The sequence below is a fragment of the Anser anser genome (genome assembly GCF_964211835.1).
Source record: "Anser anser genome assembly, chromosome: 21".
Classification (NCBI taxonomy): Eukaryota; Metazoa; Chordata; class Aves; order Anseriformes; family Anatidae; genus Anser; species Anser anser.
In genome coordinates this window covers 1,066,610-1,086,432 of record NC_139742.1, presented here as the reverse complement: position 1 = coordinate 1,086,432, position 19,823 = coordinate 1,066,610, and the positions used below count along the sequence as shown (strand labels likewise).

The 19,823-nt window shown below is 49.8% G+C and overlaps 1 protein-coding gene across 1 annotated transcript in view; it reads left to right on the top strand.

Annotated features, from left to right (window-relative positions):
- The first annotated feature begins 6,262 nt into the window (after positions 1-6,262).
- Positions 6,263-19,823, top strand: part of UAP1L1 (UDP-N-acetylglucosamine pyrophosphorylase 1 like 1) — a 30,236-nt gene continuing 16,675 nt past the window's right edge. Inside the window, exon 1 of the mRNA XM_083807317.1 lies at positions 6,263-6,596. Coding sequence (XP_083663443.1) covers positions 6,323-6,596 — 274 coding nt within the window. The 5' untranslated portion in view covers positions 6,263-6,322. The remainder of the gene's footprint in view (positions 6,597-19,823) is intronic.

Genomic DNA, 19,823 nt, shown 5'->3' with positions numbered 1-19,823 from the left:
GTTGCTCAAGCAAGTGGCTGCTCTGTTTTGTTGACAGCACAGACAGCACTGCCAGGAGCAAGTGGGACACCAGTACCTGGGAGAATCCAGACAGCACATATTCATCCTCATCAAGTCCCTGTAGCCAGAATTGGCTCGGCACACAGAAAAGAGAATGAGCCACTATCCAGTTGCTAATTCCTTGTGAGGCTGTCTGTGGACATCTCCCTGTGCCGTCTGTTGGGGTAATTTCCTTTAGCTCTGACTTGGCTTGAAAGGGAGAAGGGGGTAGAGACTTGGCCCTCATGTTCTCCTATTGATGTGGCCTTTTCTCTTCTCCTGACTGTCAGCTTCTCTATCAAGTCCCCTGGTGCCTTCAACAGCTTTGTCCCATGCCTGGCTTTGCAGCCCGTTCTTGCCTCTCCTCTTGTAAATGGAGTTTCTCACTCACTTGAGGCTCAGGCTGCCAGGTAAATTGCAGCAGCCTCTGGAGACCATCACTGGTCCTTTCTCTGTCAGGAACCTGCTGTGACTGGTCTCTGGGCTATGGCCAGGCTTTTCACAGCCTGCTCTTCTTTAAACCATTTATTTTCATAACTTTTTTTGGCCTCCCTACCTGTTTTGAGATCTCTGCCTGGCTTGGCCACATTTGACTGAACACATTCACACCTTCGTAGGATACAGGGAGAAGTAACTAGTATATTATTCCCCTCCTTTCTGCTTCAGAGGCAGAGCAGTGAATGTTATGCTGCTCAGCTCTGGTAACAGCAGGAGGTGAGGAGGCTGCATGCCCCTGTAGAGCTTAAAGACTCATACTGTGCCACAAAGACAGGACGCTTCAAAATGATCCAAACTGTGGCATCAGCATGGGGGCTGTTATGTTCAACAAAGGCTGCTCTGTAGGAGAATAATTTTTCCCTAGATTCCACCCACATCTCTGGGTTTGCTGGAACAGCAAGGAATAATAGTGGGAATTTAAAATTACCTTAATGTCTCTTGTCCAATTTCCCTGTCTGGCAGGTCTATGTTACTAGGAAAGCAATCTGCAGATACCAAAAACAATTCTTGGTGTTAACTGTATATACTGGTTCAAGTGAAATACTCTCACTCCTCCATGTGGAAATTTCTATTCTGGCAACAAGAAGCTGGGGCGTAATTGCCCATTGCAGTTCCAGTTTTACTATGTTTTCTGTATCAAAGTGACCTGAAGGGACTGTCATCAAACAGACCTCCTTGGAGTGGTAGGGTGAATAGGAGATTTTGAAAATTCTTGAAAAAGGCTTTTGTTTTTTATTTTTTCCTCTCTCAGTGAATATTTTAGGGCCAGGCAAGGTTCTTTTCACTAGCAGAGGTTTTTTGTTTGTTGGTTTGTTTGTTTGTTTAAATTTATTTATTTGTATTTGACATAAACAACTTTGTTATTCAGTTATCCTTCCTCCAAGCAGAAAAGAGAAGGTGGTGCTTCCTGGAAAGCACCATCTGCCATTCAAAACAGTCCCAACCCTCCCTCTCTGCTGGCCCTCAGGTGCTGGCAGCTGGGGATGCAGTGATACTTGCACTGGCTCTCGTGTGGTGGCATCCAAAAGCACCATTGCTCCTCTCTGGGAAGGGCACAGGGCATCTGATATCCCCTGGAAGGCAGGTAGCAGACCAGCATGTCCCACCAACCAACACTGCCTCCCCTGGGTGAAGAGGTCACAGCAGCCTCATCAGTGGGGTTAACGAGGTGATTTTGGTGGAGACGGGCATATTCTTATGCGACACTGACAGCACATGCATAGATGATGCTGTGTGACTGTGGCAGCAGATTAAGCACCATGCAGATTTCAGTGTGACATAGATGTTCACGTACATGTGTGAATCTTAATTCTGCTGAGACATGGTGCTTGCTGCCATATGAGGCTGTCCCCTGATCAAAGAGTCAGGGACATGCTGTGAGCCCCACTGCTGCCTTCTTGTGGGGGAGAACAAGGTCTAGGGGAAACAATGGTGTGTCTGTGGGCTCTATGTGCTACTACCTGCCACCCAGACCAGTTGGCATGGTACAGCTGGCCTCTATCGTAGAATTATAGAATGGCTTGATTGGCTCAAGAGAATGGCTCAGAGAATGGCTCATGAGGGCGGAGCAGAGGGGGACAATCACCTCCCTCGACCTGCTGATCAAGCTGCTTTTGATGCAGCCCAGGACACAGTTGGCCTTCTGGGCTGCAAGCATGCACTGATGCATTGTGTTGAGCCTTTCATCCACCAGAACCCCCAAGTCTCTCTCTGCAGGGCTGCTCTCAATGAGTTCTTCTCCCAGTCTGTACTCATGTCTGGGATTGCCCAGTCCAAGGTGCAGCACCTTGCACTTGGACTTGTTGAACTTCATTAGGTTCACATGGGCCCAATTCTCTACCTTGTCCAGGTCCCTTTGGAGGGCATCTCTTCCTTCTTTGGTATCAACTGCACCACTCAGCTTGGTGTCATCTGCAGACCTGGTGAGGGTGATCTCAATCCCATCGTCTATGTCATTGTTGAAGATATTGAAAAGCACCATTCCCAGGACAGATCCCTGAGGGTCACTGCTCGTCACCGGCCTCCGCTTGGACATTGAGCCATTGACCACCATTCTCTAGGTGCAGTCATTGAGCCAATTCCTTAGCCACTGAATGGTCTGCCCTTCAAATCCATACCTTTCCAATTTAGAGATTAGGATGTCATGTGGGACCGTGCCAAAAGCCTTACAGAAGGCCAAGTAGATGACATTGGTCGGACTTCACTTGTCGACTGATGACGTTACTCCATCACAGAAGGCCACCAGATTGCTCAGGCATGATTTATCCTTGGTGAAGCCATGCTGGCTGTCTCAGATCACCTCCCCGTCTTGCATGTGCCTTAACATTGTCTCCGGGAGGATCCATTCCATGGTCTTGCCAGACGCAGAGGTGAGTCTCACCGATCTGTAGATCCCTGGGTCCTCCTTTCTACCTGTTTTAAAAATGGGGGTGATGTTTTCCTTTTTCCAGTCACCAGGGACTTCACCTGACTGCCATGATGTTTCAAATATGATGGAGAGTGGCTTGGTGACTACATCAGCTAATTCCTTCAGGACCCTGGGATGCATGTCATCAGGCCCCATACACTTGCAGTTGTTAAGTTGCATCAGGAAGTTCTGAACTTGTTCTTTACTTACAGTGGGAGGGACTCTGCTCCCCCAGTCCCTGCCTAGAGGGTTCGGGGACACAAGAGATGTGGAAAGCCTTACCACCAGTGAAGGCTGAGGCAAATAAGTTGTTCAGTAGTACCTCAGCCTTCTCCACGTCTGTTGTTACCAGTTCTCTGTCTTCATTTGTCAGAGGCAGTATGCCCTCCTTAGTCTTTCTTTTGAGGCCAATGTATCTGTGGAACCCCTTCTTGTTCTTCTTTGCATCCCTCACCAAATTTAGCTCTGTCAGTGGCTTAGCTTTCCTGATCCCATCCCTGCACAACTGGACAGTGTCTCTGTACTCTTCCCAGGGCACATGGCCCTGTTTCCACCGTCTGCGCATTTCCTTCTTTTGCCTAAATTTGATCAGCAGGTTCAGCCATGCTGGTTTTCTACCTTCCCTGGTTGATTTATTACATATGGGGATAGAGAGCTCTTGCACTCTAAGACAAATATTCTTAAAGAGTTGCCAGCTCTGATGGAATTCTCTGTCCCTAAGGACAGTGTCCCATGGGATCTCATCCACTAATAGTTTGAACAACTGGAAGTTGGCTCCTCTGAAGTTCAGGGTCCTGAATTTGCTCTTAGCCAGGCCCATATCCCTTGAGATCACAAACTCAGCCAGACCGTGGTCACTGCAACTCAGGCTTTCTCCAATCTTAACCTCTTTAATGAGTTCCTCTGCATTGGTGAGCACCAGGTCCAGTAACACTTCTCCTCTGGTTGGTTTGTCTAAAACCAGGACGAGGAATTTGTCCTCAATGCACTCCAGGAATCTTCTAGATTGCTTACTACCTGCTGCGTAGCTTTCCCAGCAAACATCTGGGTGGCTGAAATCCCCCAGGAGGATGAGAGTGTGTGAGCACGATGTTTCTCGTAGTTGGAGCAAGAAGGCCTCATTGCATTGCCTTACAGCATCTATCAAGAAACAGCGCCACATCCAGAGTGGATTTCCAAAACAAGACCCTGGAACTGTTAGTTGGCTCTCAGTTAAAGCCACACCAGGAACTATGCTAACAGCAGTCTAGATGACAAGTTCTGGTCCTCTCTGTTGCTAATTTATTAAGTACAGTTTGTGCTAATCCCTTCTCTCAGCCCCAAAGCTGAGAGGTTGCAGGGAATCGCTCCCAGTAGGATACCAAGCTATCAACCCAGCAGCTCATCCAACCCTTGCAAACCTCTGAGCAGGAGTGTGAGGTGGCAGGAGGTGTACAGTCTCAGGGCAGCAGCAGACTTTCCCTGCAGTGAGGGTTGTCTTGTTTGCTCTTCCCAGCACTGAGATGCCATCATTTCAATCTTCCTGCTTACTGGACCTCCTGAGGACATGGTTTGTTTGGTTTGGAGAGGGGCAGGTACTTCCCATTACATTGCTTTTCTTTCCATCAGACTGTTTTTTCCCTTGGAGGCCCTGTGAGCAGGAAGTCTGGTTGCTGGCTGGCGGCTCTCAGGCTGTCACGACGGCTGAGAGAAGGGCAGTGGGTGGGGAGCTAAAACAAGCAGCTGGGGGGCAGAGGAGTGTATCTCCTTAGTCTGGAACGTGCTTAGGTCAGCAGAGCAAGAATCTGTATTTCCACTGGCTCCCACTATGGCTAGTTTGGGAACCAGGGCCTGAGCTGGCAGCTAAAATGGAGCTTTTTTTGACAATGAACTTCCTGTTCCTTGTGCATGTTTGCATTTTGTTTGGCCCAGTCTTACCTACATCCTGCTTTCTCACGTTGTCCTGTCTGGTATGTCATGGCTGCATGCTGGAGTTTCTCCAAGCCTATGCAGCAAGGGCTGCACCAAGTTCTGCAGGAAAAAAAAAACACAGGGTGGAATTCGAAAGTCGTATCTGAGAAAGCCTTTTCTGATAACTATGTGTTTGTAAGGGTCAATGTTTATGCAGGCACCATGTGTGTGGAAGGACACCCATTGTGGGACTACACCCATTCACATACCAGGCAGACAGTGAATACAACCACAGCAGGAGGAGCTTTGTGTAAATGGGAGCAGCAGGGATCAGAGCTAGGAGTTTTTAAAACCCTAGGCCTGTGTCCACATAGTAGTTCTGCTGAGTCCTCCACTGAGACATTGTAGGAAAACAGACTGTGAAGCAGAAGGTATGACAACTAGCAGGGCTTCTTCCTAACCTGGCTGTCTCATCCAGATGGGGTCCAGCTCCCCAGCTCCAGCCACACACAGGGAGGTAGCCATGTCCAAGCAGCTGTCTGTATGTCTTCTGGTCTTGTTCTGCCCAGCTACAGAGACAGGCTGATGGCTGCAAGAGGATATTAGTGACCAGGTCGCCCAACAGCGAAAGCAGTGGGGTTTTGAGGACAGGAGTTTAGGCCATTGTGTTGCCCTCTTTGTTGGCAGCCCGTGGCCCAAGTGTGCGTGGCAGAAGAAGCCACCTCATAAAATCACGGAATCATTTAGGTTGGAAAAGACCTCTAAGATCATCAGATACAACCGTTAACCTGTCACTGCCAAGTCTACCACTAAACCATGTCCCTAAGCATCCATATCTACACCTCACTGTGTGTCATCCGGCACCTCGTGACCGGCTCGGCCTTCTTTGCATTTCTCTGTCTCAGCGCTTCCTCACTGCTGGTTCAGTCTCTGATCAGGCGCTGCACTTGGGAGCTGAGGGAATCTGACCCCTGACGAGCATCACAGCTGGATGGAGCAGGACCCACCCAGCCGCGTAAGGTGCTGAAATTAACTCCACGAGCTTTCTGATGCATGAGCGGATGTAATCCTTCCGAGTTTCTTAAGTATGAAGTTCCCAGCGCGAGCACCTCTGGTATCCCCATCAGATATATCTGAGCAGCCGAAGCACTTCCGTACGCACAAAGCGCTGCAGAAGCGTATTCTAGCCTGGCGGGCGCCTGCAGAGCACGGGCAACGCTGGCCCGAGGAGGGGTGGGAAAGGCTGCTGGCCGAACGCAGCCGGCCTCGCAGGGCAGAGGAAACGGGAAAAAAAAGCCGACAGCAAGCCCCGCCGGGGCGCAGGACGGGGCGGCGAGAGCGAGAGTCGCCCGGGGCGGAGCGGCGGCGGGACAGGGGCAGGCCCGGCGGCGGGACAGGGGCAGGCCCGGCGGCGGGACAGGGGCAGGCCCGGCCCCGCTCCGCCCCGCCGCCTCCCGAGGCCGCCGCCGCCGGTCGGCAGAGGCTGGGATGGGGCCGCCCGAGGAGGTGCGGGCGCGGCTGGCGCGGGCCGGGCAGGAGCACCTGCTGCGCTTCTGGGCCCAGCTGGGCCCGGCGCAGCGCGGGGCGCTGCTGGCGGCGCTGCCGCCCGGCCTGGGCGAGCACTGTCGGCTGGCGGCGGCCTCCGCCCGCCAGCCGGGGCCGCTGGAACTCCTGGACGGCCGCATGGAGCCGCTGCCCGCCGAGCTGCTGGGCAGCGCCCGCTGCAGCGGCCCGGCCGCGCTGGAGCGCTGGGAGGCGGAAGGTGAGCGGGGCGGGGCGGGCCGGGGTCGCTGCCCCCTTGCCTCACGCCGAGCGCGGGGCCGGGCCCTCGCCGCCGGCCTCCCCGCCCCCGGCGGGGCCCCTGCCGCCGGCCCGGCCCCGCGGGCCCGCGCCCTCCCCGTGCCCCGCCCTGTGCTGAGGGGGCTCGGCCCGGAGGCGCCTCCCGCTGCTGCGGGCCGGGCAGCGCCTCCCTGGGTGCGGTGCTGCGGCCGCGCCGGTGCCGGCGGGAGGCTGGGGCGCAGCCCGGGGGAGGACGGCAGCGCGTTCCCGCGGTCGCAGAGCCCGGAGCGACCGCAGCGAGCTGCTGGCTCGTCCCCGTGGAAAAACGTTCTCTCTAAAGCCTCTGCTTTTTCATCAGGCTGCGGAGTCCGCAGGCGCTGCTGAGGCTGGCAGGAAGCAAAGGTGTTTGTCTGAGGGCGGCTGTTCGGGGTGTCATCAGATTCCTGAGCACACCGCTTGCACAACTGAAAGCCAAAAATAGAGAGGGTTATCTTAAAACCGGAGTGTGGTGTGGTGCCTGTGAAAATCTCCCAAACTGACTGGATCTAGCCGTGGGCCGTCATGCTCCTTGCGTGAGGCTGGCTTGTCTTCCTGGTAATATCAGGAAGGGCTGTGTAACGCGGCATGTTTGGGAGGGCAGCTGCCTTCCTGTGGCACCCTGGAAATGGCTGATGGAGAGCTCAGGTCTGTTGCCAGCGGGATCCCCAGGGCAGAGAGCAGTGTCCTGCGGCATCGTGGTTGGGGTGACATCCGGCAGCCTGGATGATGGCACTGCATTTTGTACCGGCGGGGTTTTGCCATGGTGTGTGGTGTCAGCAGCAGGGCGAAGAAGAGTGGCAGCCGAGTATGATGTCGGGGCAGGTAGGGCAATGACCTCCGTGACAGTGTGGGGACTCTGGTTTGGAGTTAAGACCATATCTTGTTAGACCAAGCCCTGAACACAGGCAGTCAGATCCCTGGCGAAGGTTGTTGAGGTGTTTGGGGCCAGCATGTTTAACTTTCATTTCCAGCTGTTCAACACAGCAGCAGTGGCTGGAGAGCCGTGTGGTGGGCAAGACATGGAATAGCACTGCGTCTCGCAGGAAGAGGTGAAGTCCCTGGTGATAGGTGGAGCAGGGTCTGTGCTGCTGCTTACCCGGGAAGTTGCACCCAGGCATGCGGGTGGTCTCATGGGCACCTTGCTGGCATGAAGTTGGTCTCCTGTTACAGCAGAGGCTGGAGCAGAGTGATCTTTAAACTGCGTCACTGTAGCACAGGAAGAAGATGAGATCTGAGAGCTGGGCAGAGAAGTGGGTAGCGGTAGGAGAAGCCCAGGGAAGGAAAATACCTGGTCAGACAAGGCAGGTGGATGGGGAAACACATTGGAGGAGTGCTGTCTGGGGGACAGCTCTGCTATCAAAGCATCCCCTGACTTCACGTGCGTGGCAGTTCCTGCATCATCCCTCCATGGCTGCTGAGCCTGAGGCGGGCCTGGCAAGTGGACAGGTGCCTTCACCCGCACAGCAGACTTCGCATGGATGGCTAGGCTGATCCAGCTGGCATACCCAGTGAGTTGTTGGGGACTGCATGTGGTGCCAAACCACCTTCCTCATTTTTTGGAGCCTGGTGGATATTGGCAGCTTTCCTTGGTCACCTCGTGAGTGTTTGAAAGGTGGGGTTGATGGGAGAGGTGGTACCTAGACCTAGGCTGTGTGGAGTGGGGTGCTGCGCTTCCCAGTTCCCCATCATATGTGTATTACATACACATCCTGTGCTTTTTTCAGTGTGCTCTCTATTCTGTTTCTTTTCAAAGGTACAGTGGCCTCGCTCTGCTTCTTTATAAAATAACACTGTTAAATAAGTAAATATATACAAAATTGAAAGAAAGCAAGAGAAAAAACAGCTGTGGCCAGAGTAATATCCTAAAGTCTGGCAAGTGTCTGTACAGTCTTGACCTAGACCTGCCAGTGAAGAGGTGAGGATGTGTGGGCAGAGGAGTAAAAATTTCCAAACAAAATCAAAAAAGCAAACATGGAAGTGACACAATTATAGAACAGAAGAGCTTTTCAGATGTGTCAGACTTCGCAGATGGGGCTGAGTGGTAAAGGAGGGAGCACGAGGAAATGTCTGTCAGGGCAGCTCCATTGCTGAAGATGTTCAGGGTGGCGTCTCCGCTTGTAGGTAGAGGATCATGGCCAGCCTGCCACTTGCTCTGGTCCTTGAACAGATTAACATTGGTGACATGGGCCATGTGTGCCTGGTCCTGTCTTGTGGTGGTGAGGCTGTGGTGGCCTGCTGGCCTGAGCAGCTGGGTGTCTGGTTTAATGCAGTGTGAGCATCATCCTTGCACTGCTGGAGTCTTGGCTGATCTGGGTTCATCACCTTCCACAACGACTTTCTTCTGTTCAACAAACTGGGGCTGGGCCTAACCACAGCCCAGTGTCTAGGGCTGGTTTCTGGTAAGCGAAGAGGTAGGTTCTCATGACAGTGGAGGCAAGAATTTGTGTCCAACCAGGCTTTCCAGCAACGTTGCTTACATCTCCCACCCAGCCTTTCTACTGCATAGAGCTTCAGTGAGCTGAGCAGAGTGGGAGCAGCTGCTCAGGAATGCCTGGTAGGATTTGGGAGTGAAGCTGCTAGGGTGGTGCTTACTGCCTCAGGCTTGAGGATGTTGCTTTGAGGAGGAAATGCATGAATTTTAGGGTCAGATGATCTAGGTTAGGGCTGCACAGTTAAACAACTTTACTAAACTGGACAGCAAGGTCCTTCATCTTCAGCTCCGGGACAGAGAGGTTCTGGCATGCCTGACTTGTGCCACTGTCAGCAGCAAACAAGGCAAAGTCCGTGGGACTGACCTTGCTTCCTGCAAGCAGTTCTTGCCAGAGCAAGAATTCAGAAGGCCCTCTGTGACGGGGACCACGCAAACGTCACTTGACCCTGAAATCCAGATTGCCCCGATGCCCATCTGGCGTAGAGACCACTTCTAATTTCTACCAGGAGAGGGGGATGCAGTTCTTAAATATCACTTTACTTTGTTTTTATGATCCAGTTTAATGCTACAGGTGAGAATCAGCCCTCAGTTTTATTCCCTGGGAGTGAGACTTTGTAGTGCTGAACCCCAGCAGTGTTGCAATGGAGACTGGTGCACAGAAGTTACCTCTCCCCAGGGAGGAAGCACTGATGAGCCCCCATTCAGTGTTCCCTGGGGGAGCTAGTGGTATCGGCACAGGATTCCCTGGGTTTGTGCAACCCTGGGAGGACTCAGGCTCCAAAGAGTTTTTTCGTTAAAGTGAACTGTTCCTGGTGTTGAGCTGGGACATGAGCAGAACAGGCTCTGGTTCCGATCAGGCCCTCGTGCATGCCTTTCTAGACATCTCAGCTTGTTGCTGGATGTCCCAGAGGTTGCATGTCTCTGATGTTACCATTTGCTTCAGGGGATTGCTACCACCCCTAAACTGAGCTCATCTGTGCTTTGTAAGCGGGCATCTGAATTCCCAGCAGCTCCCATGTGCAGCAAGCACGTCATCTTCAAATAAAGACTGAACAGCTGAAATTAATTTCTTGTCCTTTCCCCTTCCCATTTTTGTGATTAAAAAGTTTGTTAAAAGAGCCAAGCAACTCAGAAGCTATTCTTGGGAACATCCAAGATATTTTTAAACTGTTAAAAAAAAAAAAAAAAAGGGGGATCTGTTATTGTCTGTGAGATGATAAAACTTAGCTCAGACAGATTTGCTTTCTGGATCTTAAACACAAACATGAAGTTTGCTTTCTAGGCAGATGAGGATATAAATAAAGTACAGACACTTTTAGATTCTGTAAATGTTTTATTAATAAAATCCTAGTCTAGGGCATGGGCCACAGTATAGTTGCCATTTCGTCAGGCTTTGATGAGCTGCTCTGGTTATTTGACTACTCTGGATTTTTTTTTTCCTGATTTATTCTTTTCTTGCTTACTGTTGTTATAATCAGGCTGATGCATCTGTTCAGCAGGAGAATTCAATCTGTTCTTGCAAGATCAATCTGTTCTTCCTGCAAAATCTATTTTTGTTTTTGCTTTATATGCAAACTAAGACTTACTGCAGATATCTGACAGCCAGCGCATCTTCCTTTTTTTTCGTTTGGTTCAGCTTCTGGTATTTCACGTGCTGCAGAAGATAAGCTAGACTTACTATTTTTTTTTTTAAGTGTGATAAATATTTCAATTTCCTGCAGGAATATGCAGCAAGATGCGTCAGTTACTATTTTTTGTTGTTGTTATGAATGCTAGTATTTTTGCAGCTAGGTAGTGAGAGCAGAAGTACTTACTAAACCTTCGGGGGATATTTATTTTCATGGCAACCTAAAATCAGGAACTTGAAAAACTCTCCAGTAGTTGTAGGGTTGCACTGTAAATACTGTGAATGCCATAAATGATGGGAAGATCTGTCCCATCCTGACATGCTTGCCATCAGGGAGGGCTGTTCACACAGCCCTAGAAGCTGTTGGACCTCTTCTAGGAGTACAGTGACCCTGCTTCTGCTGGAAAGGAGGGCAGAATTTCTCATGGTGGTGGTAGGAGCAGTGATGGTTTCAGCAAGTCCTGCAGCGTGCCCACCTGCTAGGAGTCCTGGGTTATCTGCCTAGTCAGTCTGTTGGATTCTGGGAAGTGAAAAAGAAAATGGAACTGTTGATTTTATTAGTGGTATTGCTTTGGAGTGGGGTTCATCCTGTTTAGGTCTGAGTTTCAGAGTTCCACCTGCATTCCATGCAGCGAGGCCACACTGGGGAGGTCAGTGCGAGAGGCTCAATAACCACTAGGCAGTTTCCGTCCTCTAGTCACTGTGTGGAAAACTTAGGTGAACTGTGTCTTATCTGAGGCATCCTGCTTTAAGTGGAGTGGCGCTCTGGTACCTTTGAGTCATGGCCAGGGATTGCAGCTCCTCCTGATGGATGTTGCTTGACAAAATGGGCCCTCATGGGGGCCTATTAACAGTGTTAATGCTAGGCTTCATATGAAAGATGCCCGCTGTTTGCAGTCTGTTACTATGCCTAAACCTGTCCTTTGAGACAAGTGGCACTTGGGAGGAGGTGATGTGGCCTTTTTGTGTCAGGACCAGAGTGTGCATGTGTATGCGTGAGCTTGATAGATGCTGTTACAGGAGCAGGTAATGCTGCAAGGACGGAGCTGGGTAAGGGATGGATGCGGATTAGTGGATGAATCAAAATATTGGAAGTGTTGCTTTGGAGTTCAACTCCAAAGAGTTGACCAGCAAAAAGACCAGCAAGTCCTGATTTCAGTCTTTAGGCAGCTTTGTTTTAAATCAGTGTGAAATACTTCAGCTTAGCCAACTTCAGTTCTGAATTATTTAGGGATTTTAAAATGATTTTATTACCCTTTTGAAACGAAACTGGTTCATAAGTGTCTCATGGGAACTTTTTTAGATTATTTTTTTCCCTGTAAGTTTTTCCCTCATGTATTTTTTTTCCCCCACTGGAAACTTCTGTGTGAAGTTCAGTGGAAGGAGCCAGGTACCAGGCATTTCAGGGCTGTCTTGCTCACATACACGAGACCAAATGGAGAAGTTCCATCTGCACCAGCCCCGCAGTAACACAAGGTTAGATAATCATAGAATCACAGAATGGTTCACCTGGGAAAGGAACTTAAAGACCATCTAGTTCCACCCCTCCTGCCATGAGCAGGAACACCTCCACTAGAGCAGGCTGCCCACAGTCCCATCCAACCTGTCCTTGAGCACTTCCAGGGATGGGGCATCCACAATTTCTCTGGGCAGCCTGTTCCAGGGCCTCACCACCCTCATGGCAAAGAATTTCTTCCTAACATCTAACCTAAACCTACCCTCTTTCAGTTTAAAGCTATTATTCCTTGTCCTATCTCTACACTCCCTGATAAAGAGTCCCTCCCCAGCTTTTCTGTAGTCCCCTTTAGGTACTGGAAGGCCTCTGTAAGGTCTCCCTGGAGGCTTCTCTTCTCCAGTCTGAACAACCCCCAACTCCCTCAGCCTGTCTTCACAGGAGAGGTGCTCCAGCCCCTTGATCATCCTTGTGGCCTCCTCTGGACTCCAACAGGTCCATCTCCTTCTTGTGCTGGGGGCCCCAGAGCTGAACACAGTGCTCCAGGTGGAGTCTCATGAAAGCAGAGTAGAGGGGAAGAATCCCTTCCCTCACCCTGCTGGCCATGCTTCTTTCGATGCAGCCCAGGATATGGTTGGCTTTCTGGGTTGCAAGCACACATTACCGGCTTCTGTTGAGCTTCTCATCCACCAGCACCCCCAGGTCCTTCTCCTCAGTGCTGCTTTGACTCCATTCTCCACCCAGTCTGTATTAGTGCTTGGGATTGCCCCGGCCCAGGTGCAGGACCTTGCATTTGGTCTTGTTGAACTTCCTGAGGTTCGCACAGGCCCACCTCTCAAGTCTGTCCAGGTAGGTCCCTCTGGATGGCATCCCTTCCCTCCAGCATCGACCACACCACACAGCTTGGTGTCATCAGTCAACTTGCTGACGGTGCACTCAATTTCACTGTCCATGTCACCAGCAAAGATGTCAAACAGCTCCAATCCCAGTGCTGATCCCTAAGGAACATCGCTCATAATTGTTTTCCGCTTGGGTATCGAATCATTGACCCCAACTCTTGAAGTGCAACCATCTAGCCAATTCCTTACCCACCAAGTGACCCATCCATCAAATCCACATCTCTTCAGTTTGGAGACGAGGATATCGTGTGGGACAGTGCCAAATACTTTGCACAAGTCCACATAGACAACACCAGTTGCTCTTTCCTTATCCACCAGCTCTGTAACCCCATTGGAGAAGGCCAACAGATTTGTCAGGCATGATTTGCCTTTAGTGAAGCTGTGTTGGATGTCACCAATCACCTTTTTTTCCATGTTCCTTATCATAGTTTCCAGAAGGATCTGCTCCATGATCTTGCCTGGCATAGAGGTGAGACTGACTGGCCTGTAGTTCCCCAGGTTTTCCTTTTTTCCATTTATAAAAATGGGGATTATGTTTCCTCTTTTCCAGACCATGGGAACGCTGGACTGCCACAACTTCTCAAATATGATGGATCGTGCTTTACCAGGTTCATCTGCCAGTTCCCTCAGGACTCTTAGGTGCATCTCATCAGATTCCATGGACTTGTGCACCTTTAGGTTCCTTAGGTGGTCTTGAACCTGATCATCTCCTACATTGGGCAGTTCTTAATTTTCTCAGTCTCTGCCTTTGTCTTCTGCAACTTGAGTGGTGTGGCTAGAGCACTTGCCAGTGAAGACTGAGACAAAAGAGTTGTGGAGTATCTCATTCTTCTCCATATCCTAGGTAACCAGGTCTCCCATTTCCTTCAGGAGAAGGCCCACATTTTCCCTAGTCTTCCTTTTATCAACAATGTACCTGTTGAAACCTTTCTGGTTGCCCTTGACATCCCTCTCCAGATTTAATTCTATCAGGGCTTTAGCTTTTCTAACCCGATCCTTGCCTACTTGGACTGTTTCTCAGTATTCCTCCCAGGCTTCCTGTCCTTGCTTCCAGCTTCTGTAAGGATGAACACTAATGAATACTTGGATTTGGAGCATAGGGGAGAGATGTCAAGATTGGCCTGGGATGGAAGCTATGAACCTGCACCTGCCCAGTGACTCATAACTGAGCTTCCAAACAAGTACAGTCGGGGACTGATGTGGCACAACCGGTGCAGCTATGAACAAGTCAGGTACTTGGTTGCATCCAGAGGAGCAAGTAGCTGGAGCCATCTGGATGGTGATGTATATATTTCAGCTTCTCCCTCTGCTCGGTTCAGTAGGATGTGCTTGCTGGGCATACTGGCCCCTGTAAGGGTCTTGTTCTGCTTTTCAGTGGCACTTGTGTTGTCATGGGTGACTGTGGCATGGTGATGCCCTTTGCATTGCTAGGTGTCTGGGCCCATGACCATCTGCTGTGGATTTTTAATGTGTCTGGGAATCATTGGAGAGTGACTCGTTCACTGTGGCTCTTGATCGTGGGAGTGATAGCAAGTCCGCTTTTGCCAGTGCTAATGGCTGAGGGATTTTCTTTGCTCAGATGCTGCTATTTGTCTTGTTTCATGAGAGGCTTATTGTTAGTGCGGAGAAGCCAAGATTAAATCTGTTCAGAGATAAACTGACCAGGGGAGAGGCTTTTCCCTGCATAGTGAATCAGATACCATGCTGCCTGAACTTGGCAAGACTGTAAAGGTTGTTTTTCCTTTTCCTGAGGTAAAGCAGGGGAGGGCAATAAGCAGGATGTGTGCAATTGCATCTTCACTCATGGTAACACTGCTTCATTTACAGCTGTGACTTTTCTCTCTGTTCCCTGCATCAGAAAAGGGGGGTGGCTGCCACAACAGTGACTCATACTGAAGAGTTTAACTTTGGTTTCTAACCACAGTTGCTTTTCCTTTCTCTCCCCGTTGGTAACTTAGTCATTGCTGCTGACCCTTCGACAGGCATTTAATTGCTCACCGTTCCATCCCTGCGAGTTGTTTTGTAGGTTTGCCTCATACAGCAGGGGCTGTGTGAGGCATCTCATCCTGTGGCTTTTCCTCCAAGGCACAGGAACAAGTGAAGATGATGGTGGGCCGGATTCTGGCAGACTTGTGGACACAAAAGCTGGCTGGGAGTTGAACACCAACAGTTAACCAAGTGCTGAAGTGGCTGTCACTTTGAGTGTGTGTCTATATGAAGAGGTGAGCAGAGGGAGAAGGGAAATGAGAGAGGGGACTAGTAGGAAAGAAGCTTTTCCGGAGGTTTTTGTTTCCCAGGGCTGTAGCACTCCAGCAACCAAGGATTGTGTGCAAAACTTCTCGATCCTCTTGCTGATGCTTCCCTTCTGCAGCTTCTCTTGCACTTGAATTTGCTGCCTCTCTTCTCCTCGGAGGACACCCTTAGCACAGGGTGCCAATGGAGAGGCAGCCACCACCCTGGAAGCATCGTCTTGCAGCCCCTTCTCTCAGGTCCTTCCCACGGCACTCCATGGTGCTGTGTGCTGGAGAGGGCCTCGCTGGGCCCGCATGGAGACCTGTGTCTGCAAATGAACCAGACACTAGCCCTGTGTCCTGGCTGCCTGTGCAATGAGAGTCGGTGTTGCAGGCAGGTTGGAGCCTGCAACCAAGGACTCAGCAGCAACTGGTGTGCCAAGGACTCTAGCAAATAGTAGTGGCATAACTTACACTTTAGACCCCCAGCCCTGTGCTTTGTTAAGTCTCTTGCAGTAGGAAGTTCTGTAACAGAACCGTTGTTTGTGGTTTGTTGCATAAAGTTAGGTTTATTTTAATTTCATCGGAGTTACAGAACTGAAACTTTGGAGCTTGCCGTAGTAGAGCTAGTAGAGCTAGTAGAGCTAGGTGTCTCACCATACAGCTCAGCCAGTACTGTCATCTGTGCCTTTTTAATTTTAAGTTTAAACCCATTCGAGCTTTCTCATCTACTCAGGAACCTCCTGAAAGTTTGAAATCCCAAGTCCAAGACCCTCGGTGCTGGTTTCCTTCTAGAAAGCTCTTCTAATCTTACCTGGTGCACGAGGCTGGGCTACCTTTAGAGGTCCCTTCCAGCCAACATTTTGTGATCCTGTGAATTCAAAGCCCTGTCCTGCAGCAAAGCAATGGCAATGCTGTGTAACTGGCTCCCTTCATTGTGCCTAACCAGGCATTAAGAGCATTTTGAGAAACAGTATATTTAGGTAGAAACACGGTGTTCCTGCTGTGGTCTGGCTGAAACCTGTAAGCGTGGGGAAATCAATAGTGTTATTACAATGTCAGGGATAACTTACATCTGTGTTTTTATTGCTGAAGGCTAGGTTTTTGAACAAAACTAAAACAGAGTCAGGTTGTTACATCAGCAATTGGTGTTTTCCTTCTTACTGCTCATTTAAGCAGCCAATTATTTAAAGGTGAGCATAAAAACAATCCTGGTTTCCTTCTAATTCAGTATTTTTGGTCCCTGTGTCTTTCAGTCCAAGTCAGGAATCTTTTAGTCCCTGCTGAAGTTAAAGTTTGAGCGTTTGTCTTCTGCTTGGAGGTTGTGGTGAAGCATGGGCTCCTGTACTGTGGGGGGCATTGGCAGGCTCAGCAACGGTCAGGATACTTCTTGAATTAGGTTGCCAAAGGCTGTGATTGCTACTGTACAGCAGAAGAGGTGTCGCTTTTGACCTGGGCAGTCCCAGAGCTCACTGTACCCCAGAGGAATGTAGAGTGTCCCCTAAGGAAAATACTTTGTTGGATTTGAGCCTAGTGGTTGCTGTGGTGATGATTTGAGAAAAAGCAGGGAACAAAGTGTATGAATGAGCTGTATGATTCTGCCCCAAGGTCTGGACATTCCTGGCTTGTCAGGAGAAATGATATGGTTTTTAATTAGATTGTGGGAGTTGTGGCTTCTGCCAAATTTGCTGTGTTACTATTAGTCACTGCAGGCAAACAGAAGCTGGAGCACAAGTACAAGTAGCTGATTGAGGTAGCTTCCAAAAATCTTCATGCTTTACTGAAGATGATGAAGCTGTTTCTTTGGGATGTAGAAATGTTGGTGTTGAAGGACCCCCTTACTTTGAACAGAACCACACCCAGCCCTAGGTGAGGTCAGCTATCTTTATCTAACTCTTGAAAACCTCAAGGGATGGATGTCCCCCACCTCTCTGGACATCTTTTCCAGTGCTGCACCACTTTCCAGTAATTAGTTTCTATTCTAATGGCCAATTTGAACATCCTAAGCTGCAATTCACAGCTGTTTCTTGTTGTTAAACCATCTGCTGCTTTAGATGAGGAAATGGATCTATCAGCGAGAGGTGAAATGATTTTTTTTAATTTTTTTTTAAATGTTGCATGCAGCATTGTATTTGTTGTGGTTTAACCCGGCTGGCAGCTAAACACCACACAGCCGTTCGCTCACCCTCCCCCCTCCCTCTCTGGGATGGGGGAGAGAAACGGGAAAGTGAAGCCTGTGAGTTGAGATAAAGACAGTTTATTAAGACAGGAAAATAATAATAACAATAATAATAATAATAGTGATAATGGTAATAGTATTAACAATAATAATGTGTAAGAAAACAAGTGATGCACAATGCAATTGCTCACCACCCGCTGACCGATGCCCAGCCTATTCCCGAGCAGCCGGCCCCCCCACCCCGGCCAGCCACCCCTATATATTGTTTAGCATGACGTCAGATGGTATGGAATACCCCTTTGGCCAGTTTGGGTCAGCTGTCCTGGGTCTGTCCCCTCCCAGCTCCTGCTGCACCCCCAGCCTGCTCGCTGGCAGGACAGAGCAAGAAGCCGAAAAGTCCTTGGCCTGGTGTAAACACTGCTCTGCAACAATTAAAACATCAGCATGTTATCAGCGCTCTTCTCATCCTAATCCAAAACATAGCACCCTACCAGCTACTATGAGCTACTTAACTCTGTCCTAACTGGAACCAGGACAGATATCCACCCCTTATTCCATACCATTTATGTCATGCTCAGGTTACACTCTGTCCAATACATTCTAATTAATCACCATTTTCATCTATGATATATAGCAATCATGGTAGTGATGACATACATTATTATATAATAATTAACATACTACAATTCAACTCATGGGCTATTCTCACCCAGTATCAAATCCCCTTGAGGTACACACCGGACCTCCCCATTCTTTTGCATTACCCACCAAGTGCATCCAGGTCCCTGAGCAAAAGCAATTCCACGAATGGGTTTGCCTTTTCCTGAGGCAGGAGTAGCCCAGACTGTTTTACCCAGCATGTTTCTTACGTGCACTACAGGAACTTTATCCCCTTCTACAGTGCGTAACAGGTTTGATTGGGCAGGTCCAGCTCGGTTGGCAGATCCCCTGGTATTGACTAACCAGGTGGCCTTTGCCAAATGTGTATCCCAATTTTTGAATGTCCCAGCACCCATTGCTTTCAGTGTAGTCTTCAACAGTCCATTGTATCGTTCAACTTTTCCAGAGGCTGGTGCATGATAGGGGATGTGATACACCCACTCAATACCATGTTCTTTGGCCCAAGTGTCTATAAGGTTGTTTCGGAAATGAGTCCCGTTGTCTGACTCAATTCTCTCTGGGGTGCCATGTCGCCATAAGACTTGCTTTTCAAGGCCCAAGATAGTGTTCCGGGCGGTGGCATGGGGCACAGGATATGTTTCCAGCCATCCGGTGGTTGCTTCCACCATTGTAAGTACGTGGCGCTTGCCGTTGCGGGTTTGAGGGAGTGTGATGTAATCAATCTGCCAGGCCTCTCCATATTTATATTTCAGCCATCGTCCTCCATACCAAAGAGGTTTTGACCGTTTGGCTTGCTTGATTGCAGCACATGTTTCACAGTCATGAATAACCTGTGCTATAGTGTCCATGGTCAGGTCCACCCCTCGATCACGAGCCCATCTGTAGGTTGCATCTCTACCTTGATGGCCTGAGGTGTCATGGGCCCATCGGGCTATAAATAATTCACCTTTATGTTGCCAGTCCAGGTCCACCTGAGCCACTTCAATCTTAGCAGCCTGATCCACCTGCTGGTTGTTTTGGTGTTCTTCAGTAGCCCGATTCTTGGGCACATGAGCATCTGCATGGCGTACCTTTACAACCAGGTTCTCTACCCGGGCAGCAATATCTTGCCACAATGCCGCAGCCCAGATGGGCTTGCCCCTGCGCTGCCAGTTGTTCTGCTTCCATTGCTGTAACCACCCCCACAGGGCGTTTGCTACCATCCATGAATCAGTATAGAGATAGAGAACTGGCCACTTTTCTCGTTCAGCAATATCTAAAGCCAGCTGAATGGCTTTTACTTCTGCAAACTGACTCGATTCACCTTCTCCCTCAGCAGCTTCTGCAACTCGTCGTGTAGGACTCCATACAGCAGCTTTCCATCTCCGATGCTTTCCCACAATACGACAGGACCCGTCAGTGAACAAGGCATATTTCTTCTCATTTTCTGGTAGCTTGTTGTACAGGGGGGCTTCTTCAGCACGAACCACCTCCTCCTCTGGTGATATCCCAAAGTATTTGCCTTCTGGCCAGTCCATAATCACCTCCAAGATTCCTGGGCGACTGGGGTTTCCTATTCGAGCCCGCTGAGTAATCAGTGCAACCCACTTGCTCCATGTAGCATCAGTTGCATGATGCGTAGAGGGGACCCTTCCTTTGAACATCCAGCCTAGTACCGGCAGTCGGGGTGCCAGGAGGAGCTGCGCTTCAGTACCGACCACTTCCGAAGCAGATCGAACTCCTTCATATGC